The 27,143-nt window shown below is 39.4% G+C and overlaps 1 protein-coding gene across 1 annotated transcript in view; it reads right to left on the bottom strand.

Moving 5' to 3' along the window:
• Window positions 1–10,886: 10,886 nt before the first annotated feature.
• The window catches only part of ntsr1 (neurotensin receptor 1 (high affinity)), a gene marked incomplete at both ends in the record, with an annotated part of 79,127 nt that continues 62,870 nt past the window's right edge, over window positions 10,887–27,143 (bottom strand). Inside the window, 2 exons of the mRNA XM_083890844.1 lie at window positions 10,887–11,142; window positions 26,992–27,076. Coding sequence (XP_083746970.1) covers window positions 10,887–11,142; window positions 26,992–27,076 — 341 coding nt within the window. The remainder of the gene's footprint in view (window positions 11,143–26,991; window positions 27,077–27,143) is intronic.

The raw sequence follows: 27,143 nt of genomic DNA, 5'->3' as shown, positions 1-27,143 counted from the left end.
TTAAATCCTAATTTAGTAAATGCCAGTGAATCTTAAAACAAGCCATGCAATGCTGGTCACATTTAAAAGTAAAATAATTAACATAAATAAAAAAGTGCCCCCTCCTCTGGTGCAGATGGATTTCTGCGCACCGCCCCTGCGCTGTACTGTTCTCCCTCTCCTGCGCCGTGCGCTTCTCCGTATCCGACTGGATCATTTCTCTGCACGCAATATTACCCCTACAACTCTGCAATTAAGGGAATATAAGATGCATCAGATGAGCCGATGTCTTTAGTTAACTGTTCAAAGAGAGAGAATGTTCTCCGGTGTGAAGTGAAAGTCGCGGGGAGTTCATAAGTTTCACTTTTGCGCAGAGACTTTCCAGCATTTAACAGGCGATGTTCCACAGTTTACTCGCCGTGTTTCGGCCGCCGAATTATCGGTGCATTCCTTAATATAACATCTTTATTGACAATAACAATATAACCGTAATAATGGCGTATTTGATGGTGTGACTTGAGTTTCAATCGGCACCTGGACAAGGAGACGCTCGCCGGTTACATGCGTGCGCAGCGCACTTGTTCCGCGGTTTAGAAAAAAAAAAGTGTATATAAAGTAAATAAACAAGCAACACGCACTGGGGGAAACCCTGGCCCGGTGAGTGTTTGTGAGGAGATGCACGGGTGGTGCCACGAATGAGCGTTCCCCGGAACATTTCTCCAGACAAACGTTCCGTCTCCTCACGATGACAGCATTTCAGTCACATTATGTCAATTTCCGCGATATTCCGCGTTTAACATTAGATTCCGTTTTTATTGGCCAATTCCGCGATTCCGTCCGCGATTCCGTTGACACGGAAATCATGGGGCCCTACCTCCACAGCATAGGCGGGGTCATCATAGCACGGCTGCACGAAACATTGTTTTATACGCGACACAAACACAAACTAGTTACTTGTAAAGCAGTTGTTTTCGGTGTAACTGAATCATTAGAATCAGTTGATTAAAAAGATTTGTTCACAGAATGGTTCAGTACTTCCTGCATGACCAGATGCACAGACTCTGTCTGACACAGTCACTGAACTGAAATACCAATAAACTTGGTTGTGATTTGGCTCACGATTGCTGGCTTTCAGCAGTGCTGTCGCTAAATTCACCATATTTAACAGACTCCTCTGTTAAATATTGCAGAGTCTTTTTAAGTGATTTGTGACTTGTGTCGGACATCGCATTCTTGACTCTTGACTCACATTTTAGTATTGGGTCAGCTAACTTGCAATCATGTTAGAGCAGTACTCAGCAGGTACTTAAAAAGGCTCCAGGTACCAGGTCCTATCAGTGATTGAAAAGCAAAAAAAAAAGAGTAGTCAAGCTGAGCCAAGTAGCACTAGAAATATATAATGGAAAAAACACCATTTCAGAAAATGTATCCTTTATTTAACCATGTAAAAAGCCTCATTGAGATTAATATCTCTTTTCCAAGAATTCAGCACAACAACTACAACTATCATACACAATATATGAATTAAACATAGCATCCAACCATTTTATTACAGGATCAAGGACCGTTTCTTGATCTTCAGTCACATCTTTCTGTCTCAATCCCTTAAAAATCGACTTAATTTCCCCCACAGGGATCAGTTCTGACAATTTCAGATCAGTCTGTAAGTTATTCCATGTTGAAGGAGCAGCATATTTCCCCTTTTCCAAGTTGTGTTCTCGCCCTCAGGACCATCATATTCAGAAGAGAATGAGAGTGAAGGCCATGTTGATTTTTGTTTCGGATAGGGAGGAGGATCTATAGGCCAAGAAAAGTGTTATATAAAGATTGTTTCATTTTGAAGGTTGTCAGTCCTCGTTCTGCATTTAATACCAGCTTAAGTTCAGTTAGATGGGTCTGAAGTATTTCAGGGCCCGTGTTTATCAAGTGTCTCAGAATTACTCCTAAGAACCCTGCTAAGTGTAGACTTATGAGTAAAAAAATTATTCGCTGAAAGCTGCACTTAAAAGTTAGTTATCAAGCGTCTAACTCACATTTTCAGCGAAATGTAGGACTGTTTTTTTTTCATACACACTCCCTTTCGGTCATGTGTATGAAAAATGTTAAATGTTGATGTGTGCAGATGTTGATTAACTGTCATGCCCATAATAAACAAATCATAAACAATCTTAAGTGTCACTCTCAGAGCTGAATTACGACAGTACTTTGTGCCATAAACAGGAATTTTAGGTGACGTCACTTCCGTGTCCATAGAAATGACCAATCACGAAAGGGAATCCCTTGTCTAAGAATAAAGAAATATCTTAGAAATATTTAAATGGACAATGGGAGCATAGGTGCCGATTCTGTGGGTGCTCCCGGAGATTGCCAAGCACTTACATGTGCCAGCCTACTCTTGTCATTGAATTGTTAATTACCACTACCTATCAACGGGTTGCATTGTGATGTCAGAAAACCTGTGGTGGTATAGTGCATATATGCACTATATGCTGTATATGCACATGGCTGCCAAAACTACAGGCCAGTATTACATGGTTCCATTGAAATGTCAGTAACATTTTCTTCTAACATGTCTTCTTGTCAATATTTACACAAATAAATGTGCGAGCGTAGCATATACAGTAAATCTGTCTGAGAGTTCCCGTTCACACCTGGTGTTAACATTCGTCCTAAGTGACCAGACCTTGCGAATCTGTCCCGAATGCATCCTCACATCAGTCAACACAAAGCACATGTGGAGGTGGTCTGTGGATGCATATGTCCACATTCTAGAGCTGCATGAACACAATTTTTCCTCGGCACATATAGCGACCATCGTCAGATCTGAGTCAGTTTCTGGTTTTTGTGTTTTTTCCCACACTAATTCACGCTCATAGGTGAATGTATTTGCGTTACCACATAGAACCACACTTCAAACAAAAAAATAGATAAATAATCAAAGCTACCACAAAAGACGAAGCACAACAGACTTTAAATTAAATATATTCCTTAGAGCTGAGCAACAACAACAAAAAACAACATACATCATAAAATCATAGTGGAAGAATGATGTGCTTACTCATACTATAGTATTTGCTATACTGTGTCTATGTTCTTCTATTTCCTATCCATTGTTTGGTAAGACGGGAAACAGAAATGTCAATAATCACCCTGCCATAAAGACAGTGGTAAGTAAAATAAACCTGGATCCATGCTCCTTTTCAAATCTAACTCACTTTTTAATGGCTTCTTCCTTGAGCCAAAGCCTTTTTTCTCCATGCTTTGAGGTCAAAATTTGTATTTATGCAGTCACAGCATCCTGTGCTATCATTTTACAATGGCCTTGACAAAAATGCTGACGCTGAGCCATGATGAATGTGAGGAGTGCATTTCCTTAATCCTGCACACCAATCCTGCCTGTGCCTAAAGAAGCTGAATAAAAGTCCAGATTGTGTCACAGGCTTCGTGTTTCTCCTTAATAGAAAAAGTTGGAGTCTCCACATTTGCCACCGATTTTCTCAAGCAGCTGCTGTTGGGAAAACATCAGCAAACGGCAGCGGCTCAGTGGCTGCTGCTGAAGTGCTGCTCTCTGTGGCCCACAGGAGCAGCAGTGATGCAGGCATACACACTTGTCTCTAAGACACAAATAACCGTGACATGCGTTAACTTTCTCAAACAGAAATGAAGGAATATGCTCAAAATCCAATAATCATTAAACGTTAATCTAACAATTTTTTTTTTTCACGTTTGATATCTTGTGAACATCTTGAGGGAATCCCCCTCATCCCTATGTTTGCAAGGAACTAAAGTGGCCTGTGCATACCAGAAAGGATGCTATTCCTCTTTGTTTGTGTAGTAAGCTTCAAAATGCAAAAGGCGTAAACAATGCATGGTGGCTTGATTTCAGCTTGTGTGGAAACATGACAGCATGATGGCACCATGTTTAAGAGACATATTGTAAGGCTCTGGAGTGTGAGGTAAAAGTAAGGCCTTTACAGTGATACTAAACTCCAGAGGCGTCACTAGGTTTTAAGGACAGGGGAGGCTTAGCCCCCAAGAGAAGCACAGGATGTGAGCGAACATAGCACACACGCACAAAATTTCACAAACAGCTGACAAAGACTGAGAAACTGAGAACATAGAGGCACAGATTATATTTTGGGCACATTATGTAACAAAAATGTTTGCAATTTCAAGCCCTGAAAAATATTACTTAATTACTTAAATTAAAGTAATATTAAAGGTGACATAGAGTGGTCCTGTTGCACATAATGCATAGTTATGGAGGTCTACTTACATATATTAACTTGTTTTTATGGTCAAAAACCTCCTAGTTTCTGTAAACGAGCCGATAGAAATCCTCTTTTCTGACGGTGTTTTTCTGCTGCGAGATTTCAGAGTGAACTTTCACCCCCAGAAGACAGAGTCTTGTGATTGGCCAGTACTATCCAGCACATCCGTTCTCAGAAGCGCAGCGCCCCCTCTGGAACGGTGGATGCACTGCTCCTCATTATCAAAACATTGTTTTAACAGTGTTTAAAAATAGCTTTGTCACGACTCCCCGCCGCAGTCCCTTTTATGACTTTAAACCGGCGTCAGACCCAGAGTCAGAAGACAGTGTTGCTCGTGAAACACCTCCACAACGGACGCTATTCTTCTTCTGCGGTTCAATGTAAGCAACCGGATGTGCCCGGACTACCGCCAGCAGCAGGACGATCGGTTGTTCAGGAGAGCCGCTGCTTACGTAACTATTACGGGATTTTCAGTGATCTCGTTGAGCCCCGAGATTACAATAAAACACAACGTTCTCAGCAGTGGATGAACTGTTTGTTTCGAACAGTCAGGGCTTCATAAACAAGGTAATGATGCAGATACACACCAAAAAACAGCGTTAATAGGAACTTCCGGTCTAGTTCTGCTTTAAGATACTGTTATATTTGGGTCAGGCTAATTTGGCTTTTATATAAATATCTTGGCTTTCTCCACTTTCTAATCATTACTGTACTCAATGAAAGCTCAAGTTAATTAAGTCTTACATGGTGCACCTTGACTGAAATGTTTCATATCTCATATTCCTATTGAGTTCCATAAAATTCCAAGACTGTCTGCGTCACAAATGACTCTATCCTGTGAAATCCTTTAGACTCACCTTTCTCGTGGAGGTCTCTCTCCTCTCACTCCCTGTGCTCCTCTGCCCTGACTCCTACAGGTCAATAGTGATTATTATTAGTGTATTATTATGATTATCCACTGATGATAATCATACTTGAATGAGCTCAGCTCCTGATGCACGGTGTGCATCCATGCGTAAATTGAGAAACACAGCTGATGCCCCGGAAGTTAGTCAATGGTAAAAAGAGTGCACTGCACACTTAAAGGTGAAGTAAGTAGTTTATAGTGCCATCTAGAGGAGAGGCTGAAATTGACAAAATCTGCTCACCCCCTCCCTTCCCTACGGTATCCGCAGCCGGTCAAATGTCGTCCTTGTTGTCTTTCTCCGTGTCAGCTGATGAGGTTCGTGAGGCGAGGGAGAGGGAGATACCGTGGCCGTAGCAGACGAAGCGGAGAGAGTGGAGGCGGGACTTCAGCTACAAGTAAAGAGACGCTTGATTTCTTCTATCGCGTTTGTCCTTACAGGCTCCCGTAGAAACATGGCGTCTCGCTGCTAACAGTGACTATGCAACCGCGGCCCGCAACCATGTTATTTTACATGACTTTTTGAAACACTACAAAAATTAAACAAAAACTATTATACAGCGACTAGACAATGCAGGAGCACATAATATGTATAAAAAAGTGGATTTTGGGTTATATAAACCCATAAATACTACACATTGTCCCTTTAACTCTATAAACAACCAGGGCCTTCACAACTCAGTCAGACTACCTAGCTAGCTAAGTAGCAGTGTTCTTTTAGAGCTGGAATGTAACTTTTGACCGCAAAACAATAAGCTAGGTTTTTATTTTTCAAACAGAGACCAGAGCACTTGGTTCATTAATTACATGGGATTTTCTACTGTTAGCTGTTAGCTGTTAGCTGGGGTAACTAACTGTTACGAGTGATTTTCAGTGATGTGGGCGTTCTCTATATGAACAAGTGGAATGGATTGGATAACGACACACTGAAGGGGCTCTCTCTGTCTTACACTATGAAGTGAAGGGAAACGGACAGATTTATGATCATATTTAAGTGAAAAATTATAGGTTACATCATTATTTATTTAAACTCAGATTATGGACATTTTATATAGTTGTTGGCACTTTTTTTGTAAAAAATAAATAAATTAATAAAATAAAAACTCAAATTATTTAGGGGGTCTTAAGAATATTGGCTTTAACAAACATACTTAATCCTTTAATACAGAGTATCACAGAAGACACGTTTGCACATCGCAATTTGCATTACCGAAATTACACAATGGTTTGTGCGATCTGAAAAATTCTGAAAGCTAAGAAGTTGCAAGTCAAGGCAAACGTGTGTTTATTACAGTAACTTCACTCACGATGTTTCAGAAAGCCGGCGAATCAGCGTCTGTGTCATCAGAGAGGAGAGAGTTGTGAAAAGCGCTTGTACATAGTTTCCATGTTTTGACCCTTTTTTGCACATTGAGACATGTTATGTTTTATACTGTTAAAATGTCAAATTTAACATGCAAAATCTGGTGATCATGTGCAAGTGCAGTGTTTTTCAAAATAAAAGTGTTAATACACTATTTAAATCTGGTGATCATGTGCAAGTGCATTGTTTTTCGAAAATAGAATTGGTAATACACTAGTTTAACAGACATTACATTGAAAATAACTCCCAGATATTGAAAGCTATTCTGGAAAAATGGGCAAAACACTTTACAAATGTTGGGACTTAAAGTGAATGCATATGATATAAGAGAATATTAAAATTGTTGGTCAGCAGAGACAAAGAGAACCCAAGCAGTAAATTATGTACATAAACATTTAAAAGATCATAAAACTTTGAGGAAAATATGACATTATTTTGATTTGATTTCCAGTTGCTTTTTTCCACAACTAAGACAGGACACCAGATGTTAGTGACATCATTTTACAGCAAACACTTACTGGGTGTCAACGTGCAACATCATTCAAGAAAAAATAAAGGCCAAAACACATACACAAACATACACAAATCAAACAGTTTTCATTCATAAATGACAAATTCAATTACACAAAAACACAATGATTAATTTCCTCTTTTGAAAGTCTGTGCTGCACATTTGTCTTCCTGCATTTCTGGTGAGCTTTCTGTGCAGCAGCACAATATGAATAAACTGGAAACAATGCTGGACAAAATTGTACATTAGAGGAGAACATCACTGTCATAACACAGTGAAAGGAACAGAACATTATAAAGAAAATGAATAAACGAAAATATCTGGAGCCACAATAACACCAGCAAGTGGCAAAATCATTCATTTTGTCAGTTTGAATCCTCGGGTTTATTACTTAGAACATTATAAAAATTATAGAAGGAACAGTTTGGAAAAGTGGGAGAGAACTCATCCACAGATACATCCACTGCAACCAGACATTAACTGGATGACAGTAAGTGTAAATACATCAGACGTCCCAAATCCCTAATCTCCTCAAGAAAATGTTTACTGATGTTATAAATCACATGGCAATTCACCTTATTTTCTCATGGACGTATATACCCACTTGTGGAGTTGCCCTCTCGTGGCAATTCAAAGGAAATACAGATTTCAACCACTTCTGCACTGGCTTCACTTATGGACAACATTGCTTTTTTTATTTACAGTCCATGAATAGAACAGCATTTAGAGAGAATCACAAATCTGCACAGACACTTGCTTAAACACATAAAACTTAGATATTGTTTTTAAATCTAAAAAGTTGTTGTTTTTCCCCCCCCATGTGTGTGTAACACAGTCACCACAGCCACAGCCACCGCCAGGTACAAACACTTACAAGTAATACTTTAAAATGCAGCTGACGTCAGCCATGTGCTTACACTCAATATTTGTTTGCAAAATTTGAGTGCATACAAAATATAACCTGGATAAATAACACATTATAATCACAAAATGTGGGGCAGAGGTCGATTAACTTAAATGATGAAAATGATTGATGGAAATGCATTTTAAACACATTTTCAATGTTCTCAAATACAAAAAAAATGGTCACCGTTTATAACTGAAGTTATCATGATTTGATTCTGTATTTAGCCTCATTGTCTTCAGACTAGCATTAATCTGGCTGTAGGCTACTCTGGACTGTCACAAAGGACTGTGAGATACTGCAAATTTTGGTATCGATCCGATACAAAGTATTGCCAATACCAACACTGATACCAATACTTTTTACTTGAAAATACCTGATCATTGAATGACTTTGTACTTTTGCTATTAATTAAATGATTATGATTATGATAATAACAAACACAGGACAGCGATTGAAGCCAAGGAATACTAATCTTCCTTCAACAGAGAGAAAAAAGGGTTATTATATTCTGCCATATTCATACTTTAGATTGGAGGGAGGCTGGAAACCTTAAAATAGTTCATATTTTTGAGTTCCAGTAAAACAATTAAGATTTATTTAAACTGACTGAATATGTGATAATAGTTTAATCTCTCTGCTAAATTACGTCTCTGACCACCAATTACACTGTGAAAAACAACATTAATTAATGCTGGAAATTTCACTTCTATAATTTGCTACCTGGATATTGTTGTGGTTTTTGAAAGGCCTCTGTCTGTGACGTCTGTCTCTGTGCCAGGGGTCTGGTTTGGGGAGCTCCCTCCGTTTGCTTTGCAGCTCAGCATTTACGTTTGGGTGTACAGCTTTTAAGTGCTTGTACAGGTTTGTAGTGTTACCACAGGATCGTATAGCTTTATTGCATTGGTTCTCAAAGTGCGACCCGGGGGCCAATGGCGGCCCGCAGAAACATTTCTGGCGGCCCGCAGTGAATTACAGTTGATAGTTTTAATCCAGGAGGTACTAAGCTTGTTAAATGTTTATTGGACATTACTGGATACAGACCAATAAGAGTAAACAAAAATACTGGGTATTTACCTGGTTTCTATATGGTGAATTTTAGTGTATTATTGGGTTATAAGCTGGTAATAAGCAGGTAGCTACAGCCCCCAATTTTTATCTATTTACCCAGTAAATATATGGTAACAGAAATGTGTTACTTGGTATCAACCTGCAATTAGAAGGTAAGAACAATGGCCAAAAACGGAACGGAACGGCAGCGGTGCGGTTCTACTTCGTCCTCTGCCCAGCATCAATCGCCACCGGGCGCGTTACTGCAGCGGCGCGGAGCCTTGTGAGCCAGCGGTATTCACGGAAGATCGCGCAATAATATCGAAACAGACGCGAGTTCGCGAGATCCAGCAATAGACTGTGTGTATAAAGTAAACAACAACAACACAGCTTCTTTCATTCTCCTCCGTGGAAGAACTGTTGATCTGGTGTCATAAATGATTTTATGTTTCTCCACTTCAACAATCAGTCTCTCGTCGTACATTATGACTCTCAGAGACGCTCTGATTAATTGACTGTTTACCTGACAGCAGCGGTGACGACGTAATGTTGATGTGAAGTTGTGACAGGCGATATTACCTGCGTATTGTGTTTTATTTTGAAAGGGGGCGGAAATGTTTTACTTTGATTCTGTGTCGCTTTTCCTGTCTGGTGCGAACTGCTTCGTTGAAATTTACAAGGTGCAGCAGCGGCAACGGAAAAAATAGAACTGATTCCTATCGATAGCACTGCGGCGCCGCGAGCCGCTTCTGGGACGCTGCTGAGACTGGTGGAAATGCTCTCATTGATTAGAATGGAAGCGATTTGCAACGGCGACCGCGCCGCTGCCGTTCCGCGTCCAGTGGAAATCCAGGGTTAGAGTGAGCTGTTCTGCTCAGTTTAGTATGTTTGTTTTCGTTGGCTAGCATAGCTACGACTGCTTTCTGTCATTAAGACTGTCCTTGTTTTAATACAATTAAAACGCAAGAAGTTGCTGGCTATTTCCAGAGAGAGGAGTCTCCCTCATGTTGCATGTTATAGATGCTGTTGCTGCTGCAGCTGACACTGTCATATTATATGGTCGGAAAACCTACCAAAAGCGGCGGTTATCAGATGGCAGCATTTGTGTTTCAACTTTCCATCCAAATGTTAAACTACTAAAGTGACATCCCTACTTGGCAATGGCCACATTCGTCAAAAATGCCCTTTTTTGGTCAGATGTGCATGCCAGGGTTCCCATATCTTTGTTGACATCAAATTTGAGGACTTTTCAAGGACTTTCCAGAATTCGCCCAAATTCAAGGAGACAGTGGGGAGTGTCCATAACACCGCTATTAATTATGACTCCAAGTTTGTCCTGTGTAGGCCGGGTCTATGTACATCAAGCAATGAAGTAGGTGGAATCGTAACAAACTAGGGAGACATTTACCTAAATATCAACTTCTTGCACAAAATTCAAGCACTTTCAATGACCCATGACTCAAATGAGCCGAGTTGTGATGTTCAAGTGGACCTTTTACTAATTTTAGGAGTTGTCTTCCAAGTCTGTTGCTGTACAGTTCAACATCAAGCAGGTATGAATGATCAGTCCAGTAAAACATGCACATATAGAATCACATTTTTAGAAAACATTTATATATCAACATTTCATTTGAGACTTCATGTCCTTCATGACTTCATTTTTTTTTTTTTTTTTAATTTTACATTCTTTTTATGCTCCGTAAAGACACAGCAGACAACAACGGATGATACAATCAGAAATGAAATCACAGCAGACTCAGTGTGACACCTCAATATCACATTACTAATGGCAACCTGTCTCTGACACCCAGATTTCCTTGATGAAGTCGGACAAGTAATCACAAAGCAGCAGCAGCAGATGTTTTTTCTTGAAGTGTGATAAAGTGTATGTCAATGCAGCCCAATCAGTACGCCGTCTCTTTGATGATATTGGTGGAGAGGGTGTGGCTGCTGGAGATGCTGATGGAGTGGCGGGTCAGAGGGTGGGGGCGCCTCCTGGGCGTGTTTTGGCAGGGCATGCAGAAGTAGCGCAGCGTGGCGAAGAAGATCTGACGGTAGGTTGCCGACACCAAGTTGTAGAGGATGGGGTTGATGGCCGAGCTGATGTAGAACAGGACGTTGGTCACCATGTAGAAATAGTGGTAGAAGTCGTACAGGTCCCTGTGAGGAAACACAACATAGGCTTAGTAAATATGGCCGAGGTTCAGTGGGTAAAGTTCGATCCATGTTTTTCTTCAGTCCAGACACAGACTCTTAACCCGTTAAGGCCTGAAACGCCTGGAAAAAATGCCTCTAAAACCTGAGGTTCAATGGCTACTAAATGACTGATTTCTCAGCCTCTGTAGCAGATATAGGAACACAATTCAAAAAGTATATGAGAGCTCACACCTGTGGCTTTCCTGTGAAATGTAGTTCATTTAGATACAAAAATGTAAAATTAAAGTGAATAACTATTTTCAATTAAAAAACAGTAAGAAAATATAAAATGTAGCAAGGAACCCTTATACCCCCCGAAAACTGACATATCTGCTTTACCGGCGTCTACGGTAGAAATGCGGCAATGTTTTTCCCGGCGTCAATGGGTTAACAAATGCTCCTGAAGTAGCTGTGATGACATTGTGTGAATGATGTGTAACAGGAAACAAAGGACCAAATACAGTTGCTGTGTGAATGTGTGTGTAACTGGCAAAATGATCATGTAAAAGCACAAAAGAGTTATTTATGAATACCAGGGGTGTAAAACTAGTGCTGTACACAACCAAATCAACAAGGCAATCAGAGATAGCAGACTTTACCCTATTCACGCAACAAGCCCCTGGCGGCCTCTGATGGTCATATTGGCAAGTGCAAGTGTGGAAGCAGAAACAAACCGACAGACAGACAGAGCCACTAAAAACAATACTTCACTCACTGGTGAAGTGATGCACAATGCACCAAACAAGTCTCGCTCAAATTGAAATAAAAACCAAGGAGAAAAAGAAGGTTTTCAAAGAAGAATCTTTTGTGGGGGAGGAGGCCTATGATATTTAAGCTGGTTGGTGAAAAGTTGAATGTCAAATTTAAAAGCCCTATCAAAGGTCACTCTGACCTTTTTGACCAGATATTACGGGAAAAGATGCAGAGAAGAACAGTTGGTTTGTCTCCAGAGATAAGGATCTCAATCTTGTTTTTAATGAGATTAAAGGAGTTTCTATTCATCCAGGATTTTACATCCTAGAAAGATATGAACTGTGCACTATGAACTGATCAATGTTTGTGTTTTTATGTCATGAATCAGTTTAATTAAGCTGTTACAGTGTTATTTCCTCATTGAGTCACTTCATATTCTCATAAAAGACTTTCATGAGACTCAAAACGCTCACAAAACTTAACGTTTTAATCCATATTGCCCTCGTGTTACTTCACTTCTCTAGATGAAATTATTTGGCTTGACGAACTTTAAGGCATTATGAAATTAAAATGAACATCTCTGTAAATAAAATGTGAAGTCTGACATAATATCATCATATCAAAATAAAGAAGCATTTCAGTGTCAAATATTTGTTCTAACTGTTCTTATAAAATAAAGACACTCAAGTCATTCTGTAATGATTCATGTTTTTTTATGACATTTCTCTTAAAATTAAAATGTTATTTTACCATTGAAAAGGCATTGAATAATTACATCATTTCATCTTAATCCTTATTTTTCTGTTTTTGTGTCAAGTTCCTTGGCAGCTCATGCCTCTGTTTGGCACACAAACAGGACTGACTCCAAAAATGAAGATTAAGATTAAGACATTCCCTGCTTAATCCGGCCGATAGTAAATTAAAGCATTAGTTGACTAAGATGAGCTCAGAGGCTGTTTCTCATTTAATTGTAAATAATGTGCTACAGTATATATAAAACAACAGAATAAATCACATCTTGTTTTATGCTACTGGGCAGATACACAATAAACTTTGCATTGAGAACTTGACAGGCTTGAAGATTTAGTTGACCAAAAAGCGAGGGGGAATAATGTCTAGTGCATACTAATAGCTGTTGAGAGTCTATTCCACTGACAGTAATCTTCTTTTTGGATGTCACTGCTCATTTTGGGCCTCACTGGTCCACTGCCCAAGAAATAGTCGTAGCTTCCAAAGCCATCAATAAATCAAGGGGGAAGGGAGAAACATATACACAGAGACCTCGATAAAATACATTTTCCTTCTCATGAACAACCTAGGGATTATAAAGAAATACATTTATTGAACACCTGAGGAATAAAGCCTGTGGTTTTAACTGACTGAACAGAGTCTGTGTTTCTGTTTGCTGTAAACAGATATGGGCGAGGAGACAACGTTAAGCTTTACAGCCAGAAGCCATTAAGGATGAACTTATAATGCATAAAGTGGGACAGGAAACTGGAGGAAGGGAGGAAATACTACTTTTTTCAATATTTTTCAATAGAAAATAGTCTGTATGTCCATAGCTCATATGCAGTGTTGGGGAGTAACGAATTACATGTAACGACGTTACGTAATTTAATTACAAAATATACGTAATTGTAATTAGTTACATTACTGGGAGAAAATATGTAATTAAATTACAGTTGCTTTTTGAAATTTCAATGATTACAACTTAAGTTACATTTGTACGGAGAGATCGCGCTGATCCGCTGCTGTTTACTTTCTCTGTGAGCGTGTCCGCCTACAGATGTTCAGCTGAGGGGATACGCTGCTCAGCGCCAGGAGGTCATTTATTAGGCTATAGCCTATTTACCTTTATATACAGTCACCACTGAAAGAAGTTGTGCGCTCGCAGCAGGACAGATAATTTAACTTAATGTGGCCATGAATAAATTAATTGTTTCGCCTGTTATGTGTTGCCCAAACACATATCTTGAGTAGGTCTACGCTGTTTCCTCACATTTAAAAAGGTCTTTGTACAGAGACAACATGAGATTTGCTTGTATCTACAGCACCTAAAAAAACACCGTAACCTATTTTCATACGCACACCCAGCCTCGCTTTCAATAAAACACACACTGGCATTTTATAATTGTGATCAGTGAAATATATGAAAACAATATAAAACACAGTTTAAAATAACAGTTGTTGTTGCTCTAAAGGTTCATATTTAAAAGCAGCTCAATGTAGATCTGTCAGAAATTAAAATCAGCCTCTTGTCATATTTGCAGCAACACTGTTGCTTCAGGCTTTTTTGTATCGCTCATACTCTCTCCATTAAAACAACCTGCTCCTCTTGGCTGAAATCAGCCCATTGTCGCTCCATTTAGTGAGGAAGTGAGCCTCCTTCACAGTACAGGCCTAAAGTCAGACTCATAACATATGGTTAAAAAAAGAGTCTTTTATTATGTTGTTTTTATATAGTCTTAAAGGGGAAATAAGTAATTTATAGTGCCATCTAGAGGAGAGGCTGAAATTTACAACAAAGACCTGCTGCTCTGCTCACCCCCTCCCTTCCCTGAGCGCTACGGTATCCGCAGCTGGTCAAATGTCGTCCTCATCATCTTTCTCCGTGTCAGCAGATGAGGTTCGTGAGGCGAGGGAGAGGGCGAGCTACCACGGCCGTAGAAGACAAAGCGGAGAGAGAGGAGGCGGGACTTCCGCTACAAGTAAAGAGACGCTTGTTTTGTTCTCTCGCGTTTGTCCTTACAGGCTCCGGTAGAAACATGGCGTCTTGCTGCTAACAGTGGCTATGCAACCCGGTCCGCGGTCATGTTATTTTACATGACTTTTTGAAACACTACGAAAATGAAACAAAGAATATTATACAGCGACTAGACAATGCAGGAGCACATAATATGTATAAAAAAGTGGATTTTGGGTTATATAAACCCATAAATACTACACATTGTACCTTTAAGTACTGCTGAAAGGTTTATCACACTATAGGTCTTAAAATGTGAAAATGGTTAACAGTTGAGAGATTTCATTCAAAATAAGAAAAGTAATTAAAATGTAATCAAATGTAATTAGTTACATTACTCTGAGAAAGTAATTGAAATAGTTACACTACTATTACATTTTCAACAGGGTAACTTGTAATTGTAACCAACTACATTTCCAAAGTAATCTTCCCAACACTGCTCATATGTAAAAACATAAGCAGCATCTAATTGAAATTACCTTTAATACGCTTCCATGTGCAGTTACTAAGCTGTTCAATAGGTCCTTCAAGCAAGAGTGAGGATTTAGTTTATTGACTGAAGTGGCATTACAACCCCTTTCAGCTTGTTAGTATTAGGTATTTGCCAGTTTCTGGTTTAGCTTGAAGCTAGTTGTTAGCATGTCAAATGCCAATGAGTCTTCCTTCCATCCATCCATTAAATTCTTTGAACTGACATCAGTCTCCACATCAGTCCAACAAATCTTTATTTCCGGGTTTAAGCTGATGGGTGGCAAGGAGCCGGAGCTGGGTTTTGCAGAGCTGAAGTTGCTGAAATTTTCGTTGGGAGTGACCAGGATGGACAGGATTAGAAATGAGCATATTTGAGGCACAGCTCAGGTTGAACAGTTCGGAAATAACGTAAGGCTGAGATGGTTTGGCCACGTGCGGAGAAGGGACAGTGATTATTTTGGACAAAGGATGTTGAGGATGGAGCTGCAGGAGATGCTCAAAGCGCTCAAGCCAGCTTAAGTCAGAGTCATGGATGTATAATATGAACTGGATAGAGCAACGCCCCTTCGCTTCCGTTCATTCCTATGAAGATGCTCACCCAGCGCATATGCCAAAAAAGTTTTTGACTTCCGCATTTATTTCCGGGTTATGGGCAGTGTTGTTTTTGACAACCATCTAAGATTTAGTCTTAGTCTTTTGGACGAAAATTCTTATTAGTTTTAGTCACATTTTAGTCACTTCTATATGTGATAGTTTTAGTCCAGTTTTAGTCGAGGAAAACTCAAAAGGGTTTTAGTCTAGTTTTAGTCGAAAAAAGAAGTATAGTCTTTTAACAAATTTATTTAGGTCAATAAATATTGGAGATTGTTGTTGAGCAGTGTCGCACATAAGTTGTGAAAATAGCAGCAGACCTATAAGTTCAACACACTGCAACACACTGTGATAAATAATCCATCTGTTTGTTGTTTGCTAACACGTTAGCATAAAGATCGCAAGCTTAAAATGCTAACGAGTCCACTTACACAAGTGTCGGGTTAGAAGAAGTTCAGCCGCAGTTCAGTCCCTCTGTGGGATTCCTTATCCATCGTCATTCAACGGTGAACACACACACACACGCACACACACACACTGCAGAAGCAGTAGCGGGGTACGTGCATATTAACTAGCCATGTGCTTTGTCAGCTGATTGGCCGAAAAAACTAAATGTCATGCGTTTCAAACGTCTGACAGACCACCCACTGACATTTTCGTCCATTCTCGTCTCGTCAAGGAAAACTCACACAAGTCTCGTCATGTTTTCGTCATCAAAGAGTCTGAGAGTCTGAAATGTTTATCTCGTCACCGTCTCGTTATCGTCATGAAAAAAAGTGGCATCAGCGAAAAGATTTTGTCATCGTCATCGTTGACGAAAACAACACTGGTTATGGGGCCCAAAGAGCATGCGCAATAGTGTCACTACCATAATCTCTGTCGGCTATGTGAACGAGCCCTCCGCTTTATCGACTTGCTCGGCGCGTACATGAACAGCAAAAGGCATGATGGGAGTACGCTAATGACGTGCGCTAGCGGATTTCATGAATACCGGCGTCATGTTAACTCCGGCTTTAAACCATGGATTTGTAAATAAATGCAACGACAGCGAAGTGAATATAGTGAAGCTGAAAAGTACAATGACGTAGTTAAAGATTAAAACGATCAATAATGGTTTATTTGGGTTAGGACCGTGACTATTACTTTATATGTGTTTACGGGAATCATGTTGTTTTTGTCGGTCAGAGCTCCGCCGTCCACACCGTCATCAGTGTCACGATGTCCGGGACTGAACACAGTGATAAAGTGCAGCATGTCAGTCTCCTCTCCTCAATGAACCCACACAGCAGCTCATTAATACATCGATAATACGTTTTAAAATAAATGTTAATGAGCGCCGAATAAACAACTAAAACCTGCTTTGTCATAATATTTTTAAAAATGTAAACGAAACCCCCTCATTGTCTTAATTTGTTCACATTTCTCATAAAGTTTTCATGTCATACGGTTCACTGACAGCAGCGCTGTTCCCGAGACACCACATGACCGCGCTTGGCTGTGCTCGTACACAGCTGTGACGTCACTCTGAGAAATAAGATTTGTCTGGGCTTTTTATGGCCTTTAGGAATGTTTTTCAAACATGAAACTCCATGAATTTAAAATATAGAATATAAAGATTTATAAAAGCCTGTGTCCATGTCTCGAGGTGTCCTGTGGACACTTTTACACGCGTCTCTTTTACTATTGCGGTCAATGGGAAAATTGCTTTTTGGGCTCCATGGGATTTTTTGTTGCAGTACCCACAGTGGCCACCATGCAAAAATTGTCTTCAAGGCAGAGGGGGCGGAGCTCTATCCAGTTCATATTATATATCCATGGTCAGAGTTAACGACTCGATAAGACATTATCTGTTCGTCTGACTTTGATGACCAATATTTGATTTAGTACCATTTCAGTTTGATGAACTTTTTTATATTTTAAAAGTCAGGTTTTTGATGCACCGATGTCATGTGAACACACTGATTTTTCACTCACAAGACACTTTATTAGAACATCTGTCAAAGTGCTTGCTAATACAGATATTATTAGCCAATTTCAGGGCAGCAACTCAATATTTTTGGCATGATTAAGTTTAAACTGGGCATCATAATGAAGTTATTTAAAGAGATATTTCACCGTTGAGAAGATAAATGTCTATTAAAACTAGGTCATCTATGTAGTAGAAATACCCATTAATGGGTAATTAATGGGTATGAGCACAAATGCTATTTTTTAGAAATCAGGGGAAAACTGAGAGAGGGAAGCCCACTTTTAAAAAAATAATAATAATACTGCTATTCTAGCAATACAAAGCCACATGCTAATCAGTGAAGTACTCCTGTAACTTTGTTACGAGGTTTTTAAGAAACTGCTGATCTACATTCACATACAACCCTCTGTAGTGTTTACAGAAAAAAGTCCAGTGACCAGCAGTTCTCAAAAATTCAAAAATGCCTCGTGTATGCCTGGAGTCAGAGGAGAAAACTCTGGCTCATTCTAGATGACAAAAAGGAAACAGGGACTCTAATAACCACAGGTTACAGTTACGAAAATGAACATCTCTGAAATACACAGCTTGTTGAGCCTTGAATAGCAGCCACACTGCTGCCTCTGTATTGTGCCCTGTGTACCTAATAAAGTGGCGGGTGAGTATTACAGAGAAGACAGCAGAACATTCAAACCAGCTAATAAATATAGGCAAAGGTAAAGGTTGGAAGTCTCATCATATCAATATGTGTATCACACAGTGCAGATACTCCTGAGCATCACGTCAGTCACTTGAATCCTGTGTATTGATCTGTTTTGCTTTCCCGATGGACGAGAATCATTGGAGTGTGCAGAAAGTCAATGATGTGTGTGTCTTTCTGCACACAGAGGCACCATTACAGACCGTCAGCGACAGCAGGAGTGAGAGGTACAAGGATGGAATTGAACATGACCTTTTCATTATGTAAACTCAGGTAATTGTGTGGCCTGTGCTTTACGTAATGGAGGACAACACATTGTGAGCGTTTGCATGGGCACAGTTTTGACAAGAGCAGCAGATGTTGTCATTATAATTCCACACAGTGATGGCGGGCAGCCTGTGGGCTACAGGTGCTGAATTTCCCAAAGTGATGATTCTGTGTGCGCACATCCGTCTTTTTCCTCTTGTGACATCTTCAATCTCAGTCTATGTTAGGAATTTATCAAGGAGTACTGCTATTACCAGCGACTTTGTGATTGCCACCACTCACTGATCCCTCTGAGTCTTAATGCACTGAGGCTCAATGATGTGAAACACATTATTTCCAATGATTCATTAGCTGCCACTTTATCCACCACTGGAGGGTTGTGGGGGGGGGGGTGCTGTGCTTATTAAGCTGACATAGGGCAATAGGCGGGGTACAACCCTACCCCTGGAGAGGCCACCGGTCCATCAGGGCTAAAATGTTCTATAATGTTCAAAAATAACGTTCCTTTCACTTAATTTGTGTTGTCTTTTTCGATTTGGATTTTTGTTTTCCCACAGACGGGCAAGGAACCATACATGGTACCTTAATGGACATTGATTTTCTCCATCAAAACCCTGTATTCGAACTATTGTGACACAATGCTGATAATTCAGCTCCACCTGACTGTCTCCATGTTTCTCACTATAGCAGTGTATGGATCTTATGTCACACTGGACACAGGAAGTGATTTGTGTAACGTTTTAGACAGTTGAGGAAACTGCAACATTGTGCAGGGTTGACAAAGTTAGAAGAGATTTTATAATCACTTCATAGCACCTGATGTAACATTCTGTGGTGGTTATTCAGCATCAGTATTCAGAGGTAGAAAGTAACAAAATACATTTACTCAGGTTAGTGTATTGAATACTTTTTTTGTGTTTATTTTGTATTTTTAAGTACAATTTAAAATCAGGATATTTTAATAATTGGTTTATAACCTCTACTTTGACTTCACTTCTGGGAGCAATCATGTTCTCCATCTTTATATAGGAGAGTTTATGGCCCAGTAGGAATGAAAGTGATTAATCATTCATTTAATCCCCATTTGCGAATTGATTTTCAGTAGTTAGTTCAGATATCCGTCAGATCAGTCAATATGTGTATCCAATCAGCCTAAGAGATTGAGGATGTATGGTGTACCCTAATCTATGAGGAAAAAAAACAAGTACATGCTGGTATCTCTATCTCTTCAATACACTTCAATGCACAGATACTGTAGAATAAACAGGCTTCCCTTCACTGCTTATCAGTATTTGCATTTTTGTTACGGTCCACTGTCCTGGTTAACAACAATGTAACTGACCCTCACATACTGTAAATGTGTATAAAAGCTGTTGTAAGCAAAATGGTGACTGCTGAGGTTCATCCACATGTTATTGAAATACAAACACACTTGTGTCATTATGCGGTGTGGCAGCTGGTCAAGATGGTTCTTGCTCTCAGAATACAGAAATTGTAAAAATGAAAGTATTGTATTTATTTATTTTGTTTACAATGATCAGGATTCCAGTTGCTCTGACTCCTTTGCGTTTTACGCTCCCTCTTTTGTTCTATGCTTGGAGTCACTGTCCATCTGGACCTTGTTCCCCCACTGACACCAGACAAGGTACTTATATTGAGCTCCACTGGCTACTAGGGCTGCAACAACGAATCGATGTGTTTGTGTGTGTGTGTATAAGCACTTACAGCTTAGGCTGTCAGACTCAGGGTCAAAATCAACATATTAAATATACTTAATTTAGTATAAAAAAATACATGTTTACTTTAACCTGTAAATGTATGTATATCATACATTGTATGTTTTTTTTGTGTAATTCTAGTAAGTTTTGATTTTTTTTTAATCATTTAATATTACTTTTGATAGCTCAATAACCAGTTGTTTTTACACTTTAGTCTGCACTGTGAATTTGAAATGTTCCGTTTTTGAATAAAGATGTGGCAATTACAAATGTTTCTTTTTTTTTAACCGATTCATCGCTTAATCTAAAAAATAATCGACCGATTAATTGATAATTAAAATAATCGTTAGTTGCAGCCCTACTGGCTACCCTTAGCCACCTGCATCAAATTAAGATCACTGATGCTAGCCTACAACGTGCTCCATGGGTCTGCTCCCACCTACTTAAATGCTCTCCTACAAGTCTTATGTTACCCTGTTATGTTTCTTACAAAGGCTCCTTCTATGTAACTTATTCCTCTTTTGTAAGTTGCTTTGGATAAAAGTGTCTGCTAAACCACCTCAGCTGCTGCCTATAATCAATATCTCCTGTTTCACTGGACACGTAATCTTCTTCCTCAGTGCAACCGATCACATCTGCTGCGCCTTCTCCTCTGTTTCCACTATCTATCATTACCACACGTCTCTGCCTTTTCTGAAGTAACTGTTCCTCCTCCTCACCGACAAGTTCCCTCTGCTGAATTAACGGAACTGTCTGAAGAAATAAATGGTTTTCCACTTTTTTATAATGTCATTCACATATAAATCCACAACAGAAGCTTCCACTAGAAATGCCTTCACTGAGTTTCTTGCGTGCACTTCATGGAAAGCATTTGAAAAATGATGTGTGGAAGTATTTCGGGTTCTACAACACAGGTTAGAAGTAAGAAGTAGAGTAGTAGTAGTAGAAGTAAATTCCGTCATTCATTAATTCACGCTTTTATTAGAATAGAAAGTAGGTATGCAAAATCTTAAAGTCTGTAAAAACAGGTTTTCTGTTTTGAAAAAGTGTGGAATTTTTATTTGGGAAAATGGCAACATTGTTACACCTTGTTAAGTTCTTATTAGTTCATTTGGTTGTCATTTCTTTGACAAATGTTATTCATCCATTCTGTCTGTTTCTTCTGGTTCTTTTCAGAGTTTTGTTTGTTTTCAAATCATATTTTAACAATTGCTTGAAATGTTAATATATTCTCCGATGCATAGTATCACTGGAAAAAGACAGAGAATCTTGCCTCATTATTCATACACTCCATCACTGCTTTGTTTGTCTGTGACTGATATCGGTAAGTCACCTCGACTGAGCAGAAGACCAAATAAACCCAGAGAAAAATAAATAAATCCAAATGTCTCAGACACAATATTCAGATGAATTTGGCTGAGTGATCTATTTTTTTTTTTCATGGCTGAGCAAAAATAATTTCTGCTTTCACATCTGAAATGAACCGAAGCTGAAGAAGGTTGCCTCGGCCCATTCTGTCCTCATGACAGCCACACTGAGCGCTTGTCCCTGCAGGGATTTGGAAGGAAAATGATGGAGAATAATAATAATGTTCTTCCTCTCATGAATCCACTGCAGGCATAAATCACACCAATACAAGATCGGAGACAAAAGGCTTTTTTTTTTTTTTTTTTACAACTAGTGCTGGGTGACACACAGAGAAACTAAAAATTCAACAGTTTTTCCCCTCAGCAGTATATATGAAGATCGAAATGTTGTGTTGGTTCTGGGCATGTTAACGGCGTAACCGGCGTTAACGGCGTTACCGGCGTCAACCTTAATGCAATGACGCGTTACCATGACGACTGACCGGAAAAAGGCCCGCGTGACATCATGTTTATGAGACTTTCGATTGTTAAAACGAGTTTCTAAAGTAATGCTTTGTTTTTTTGTGCCGTGGCACCAGAGTCCAGGCACCGTTTACCAGTAACCTCAATTAGCACGCCTACAGTCGAACTGGAGCAGTCAACGTGGCGACTTTGTCGCTAAATCTGCAGACTTTTTGTGGTGTTTGGAGACTCTCACATGAAAGCACGTATATCACTCTGTTACTGTGCACAACAAGCAGCGTGTGTTACTGGGATCAACTCCAAAGCACAGTAGCCTCTGCAGTCCCAGCGTACAGTCAGAGCTGAGATGAGAACCACACCACTCCGCGGAATCGAGCATGTGCATGGCCGTTGCTCTTCCGCCCTGGAGGACTTTGATGGAGGCCGAGTTGTCCATGTTCAAATTTTTACTAAGTGCTGTGAGACATGCAAGAAAGGCAAGTGCTTCTGTTTTTTTAAGTTTTTCTGGTCAGTCTTCATGGAAACACACAATTTTGTCCTAACCCTTTAACGGAGCGTATCACAGGCGACACATTTGTGCAAGTGCACTGTGCATTACTGTAATTTTGTGACAATTTGTGCTATCAGAAAAATTCCAACAGTTTCTGACTGCTGAGAAGTTACACGTCAAAACCAACTTTTGTAGGAAGCCGGCATCATCAGCATCTTTGTCACCAGAGAGGACAGAGATGGAAAAACAACATGTACATAGTTTCCATTCTTTGGCCTGTTTTTGGACATTGAGACAAAGCTGTTCAAATTCCGAACACTTAACAGTATAATACAGCATACGGTACTAATTTTGTAATAATGAAGTAATATTATGGTTGTAACATGTTATTTCAATTGTTATCGGTATTCACAGCTCGGTAATAATGTTAACAGTGCAGTAATAAGGAGATGATATTGCAATAATGCCATGTTTGTTAATGACAATCAGTGTAGTACTGATGTGTGTACAGTGTAAATGTTTGAGTATCGAAAATGTAAAAATACCAAAGTAACGTTGAAATTCATCCTCCCATGTGTCCCACACACACATACACATTTTCCATTGTTATTACTAAGCTATTTCTTGGTCATAGAGATTATAACTATATTCACTTCCACACCACTCCATACTTAGAACTGGAAAAATACTATATTATAGAGAGGAGGGAGAAAGTTAAGATGAGGTGGGGGATGGGAGGAGGGAAAGGGAATAGAAAATGGATTTTGTTTTTTAATTTGTATGTGTTTGAATTTTTTTGTTACATTAATTTTCCACATTTAAGTTGGTGAAATGCCATGATTGTCATGATTAAATAAACTAATTCATACTCAAGCACCATGAGTTCACCATTATTTAAGACTTCTACTAAAAACTAATGTTCTGATTTGGTACTTTTACTCCCCCCTTCAGAAAATATATAAAAGGAGAAGATCGAGGTACATAAATACACAGACAGCCCATAAAAACTGACAAATGGAAGCTTTCATTTTATAATAGGCAGATGAGAAATGTGTCCACCGCATAGCACTTCTCCTCCGTCAGTGATGAAGAGGAGAACCGAGCAAAGCCTTTAATAAGAAGCGCAAGTTGATTAGAAACAACATATGGCAGACACTCTGTCACCTCAGTTCATTGTTGCATGTCTAAAACTAATAATGAGACGCTTTTATAATTTGACTTCTTATTTTTCTCAAGTCTAGTCAACCTCATATTTGAATTCTCCCAATTTAAAATGGTCACTGTTCTACATATGTCTTCTTAGAAGAGGATTACATATCAAGGATACATTTTGATTTTCCACTGTTGATTGATATGTTGATTTAACCCTTTAATACCGAATGTATCACAGACAACACGTTTGCACAAGTGCACTTTGTATTACCGTGATTACGCAACGGTTTATGCTATCGGTAAAATTCCACCAGTTTCTGAATGCTGAGAGATTGCACGTAAAAGCCAACACATGGTTATTATGTGATTTCACTCGTGCTGTTGCAGAAAGCCATGGAATCAATATCTTTGTCACTAGAGAGTTGTGAAAATGCCTGTACATACGTTTCACTCTGTCTGGCCAGTTTTTGGACATTGAGACAAAAACGCAAACAAATGTTTTATACTGTTCAAATTTCAATATTTTAATACACTATTTTAACATGCAGTAAATTGTAAGTAACTGCCAGATATTTAACGTTATTGTGTAAAATGGGAAAAAGCACTTACTCGCAGTACTTTTTGAGGATTAAGAGTTAACGGGTTACGAAGAAATTAATTAGTTGATTGTCAGAAATGTGCAAAAAAAATGTGGAGTAAAGTTTCTTCTTTTCTTTCAGTTTACTGTCGAAGAGGATCAAAGAAAAAAGAAAATATTAAAATTTAAAAAAAAATGATTAAAAAAAAATTACCAACTATAGTACCACGGATTATTGTAGCAGCTGATCACATAACATCCACATATGAGTTTCCGATGTATTAATGCTATAAATCTATTTTAAAAAAACAAGGCAAAACAAGCAAAACAATTGTGGTAACCCCACTGTCTCCAGATGACCTTCTCGTCAAAACACTGCTTGTAGTTGTTTCATTATGTTACATTGTTATCAAGTACATACATTATATACAGAATAGTAGTAGTGCCTTAGTTGTTCAAAGACACAATATTCAAAACCCATGAAGATGTGGTGTAACAAACCACAGGAGGTGAAATTTTCTTCCCCTTTCATCTCTCTGAGCCGAGCTACTTAAGGATAATTGAGATAGTTTCCATTTGTGCAGTGAATCCTCGCTGACTGTTTCTGCTACAGAGAAAATCATTGGCCTCAAATTCCTCCTGTTTTCAGGATACTTTAAAATCCTCTCCAAATGAAGGGTTTTATTCAGAAATTGTTACTCAGGCCTCTGAAGGAAGCCACATTGTTCTTCGTCCATCACAAATGGGCCACACTGAAAAAAGTGTAACATACTTCAAACTAATAACTGCCATTTAAAATAGGATACAATTTGATTGTGAAACTCATTCTTTTTGCATTTAGAGACATCACGTTTGGTATATACTGCACTAAATATATGTCCAAAAGACCCAAAACAAAGTTTTTGATTTCTCTCAATTTGTTTTTTTCTTCTTCATGACCTGAAGGTAATATTGTGGATAACGTTTGTGTCCTGGGTGGGTTTCGTCTAAAAATAAACCTAAGTAGCAAAGCAGTTGCTGATAATTAAAGTTTTAATTATTTAAGTAATAACTCAATTTAGATTATGTGAAATAAAATATTTTAGATGTGATATCTGGCCATAATTTTTTTTTAAATCTGAGCAAGGTTATACTTCTTTCAGTGCAATGGGATGAAGGTTATTGCAGTTTTAGCATGACTGTGGTTAATATAATATTTTACCTTTGCCCGATAGTGACATATGGAACTTTTCTGTGTACAGTTCGAGCACAACTCCGCTCGACACGACTCGATTTGGTATCAGTCACATGGTTTTCCTTTACTTCCTCAACATGGGCGGGGTTATCATAGCACTCATGACTCCATGATTCCAGTGATGACACTCTGACCAATTAGTGGCTGGCAGTCTGTTAACATCACATTTTAGTATCGGCTCAGGTCGCTTGGAACCTCGTCAGAGCAGGTACTAAAAAAAACCCCACCAGGTACTATGACTAATGAAAAAGCCTCCCAAAAAAACGAGTAGAGTAGAGATGAGCAGCATGAGTAGTGCTAGAACTGTATAATGTAAAGCACCCATAGTATTTAATGGAACATTTTTCACCTGGGAGTGAAGGGTATGGTGATGGTGCTAAAAAATAAAATGTCCACCAAGCAGCAGGTCACAGTTTGAGACGCAGTCAAGAAAAGTCCTAATCTGATTTCTCAATTTTACCCAAACCTCTTCCTGGAACACTCACATGCAGGTTCGGCCCCACCTCTTCAAGCCTGTCGAAGAGCCTCTGCGTCGTCTCCGACTGCACGAAATATTTTTTAAGTGTCCGTCACTCCGTCAAGGGACAACAGAGACGGCAAGAGCTGCGATTGGTCCTCAGGACAGGCCGAGATAACGCTGCTCTGTGCCGGCTCACAGTGCGCTCCCGAGCGTCCACAGAGGCGGAGCTGATCCCCGCCGAGAACATCGCTGCCAAACTATAAATACGTCATATCTTAACACACACAGCACATGTTTAGACTCTAAATGGCCAATTTCTCGCCTCAAATTATCTTAAAACTGCGTTCCGTGACACAGAAAAGTGAGAAACGACCACTGTTTCAACAACAACAGTCTTTCTCTCTCGACGCCATTGCTCACTGTAACCAAAAGCACAACAACCTTGTGCAGCGACCCCTACTGATCGGGCGGGAAATTGCAGCGCGTATCCGTCACCACGACGCAGAAGTATAAAGGCTCGAGGCGTCTCTGTGGTGACGCAGTCGGATAACGCATTACGCAGTCGGAGAAGTATAACGTGGCCTATACATGTGCTTTCTCTGACACACACAGAGAAAAGAGGGTGATTGAGAGAAAGAGAGAGAGAGATAGGATAAGAATGTTAAATGAAGGCAATCTAATCAGTAAGATGTATCAGTTCTCTTTGTCAGATGATCTTAACTGATGACCCTCACAATGATCGCTGAAGCCAATATTTGTGTGTGTGTCCAGTTTGCACGTGTGTGTGTGAGAGTGAATCATCTACACTTCATGAATCTGTGTGTGTGTGTATTACGGCCTGGCTGCGAGTGTTTCTATGGAGATATAGAGAGCAAACCCAACTCATGGAGGTTCCATCACACAAGAGATCATTACTCACTCAGACCATTCGGAGACGTAGCAGAACATGAGGCGGCGAGCGTGATAGGGCAGCCAGCAGACCACGAAAGCAACAACCACCACTCCTACACAAGAGTAAACAAAAACAGACCATCAGAAACACAGTATATGTATGTATATATATATATACAA

The sequence above is a fragment of the Microchirus variegatus genome, assembly GCF_963457635.1.
Source record: "Microchirus variegatus genome assembly, chromosome: 6".
NCBI classification, from domain to species: Eukaryota; Metazoa; Chordata; class Actinopteri; order Pleuronectiformes; family Soleidae; genus Microchirus; species Microchirus variegatus.
The sequence above is the reverse complement of the archived record's forward strand: the minus strand, read 5'-3'. Positions and strand labels throughout refer to the sequence as shown.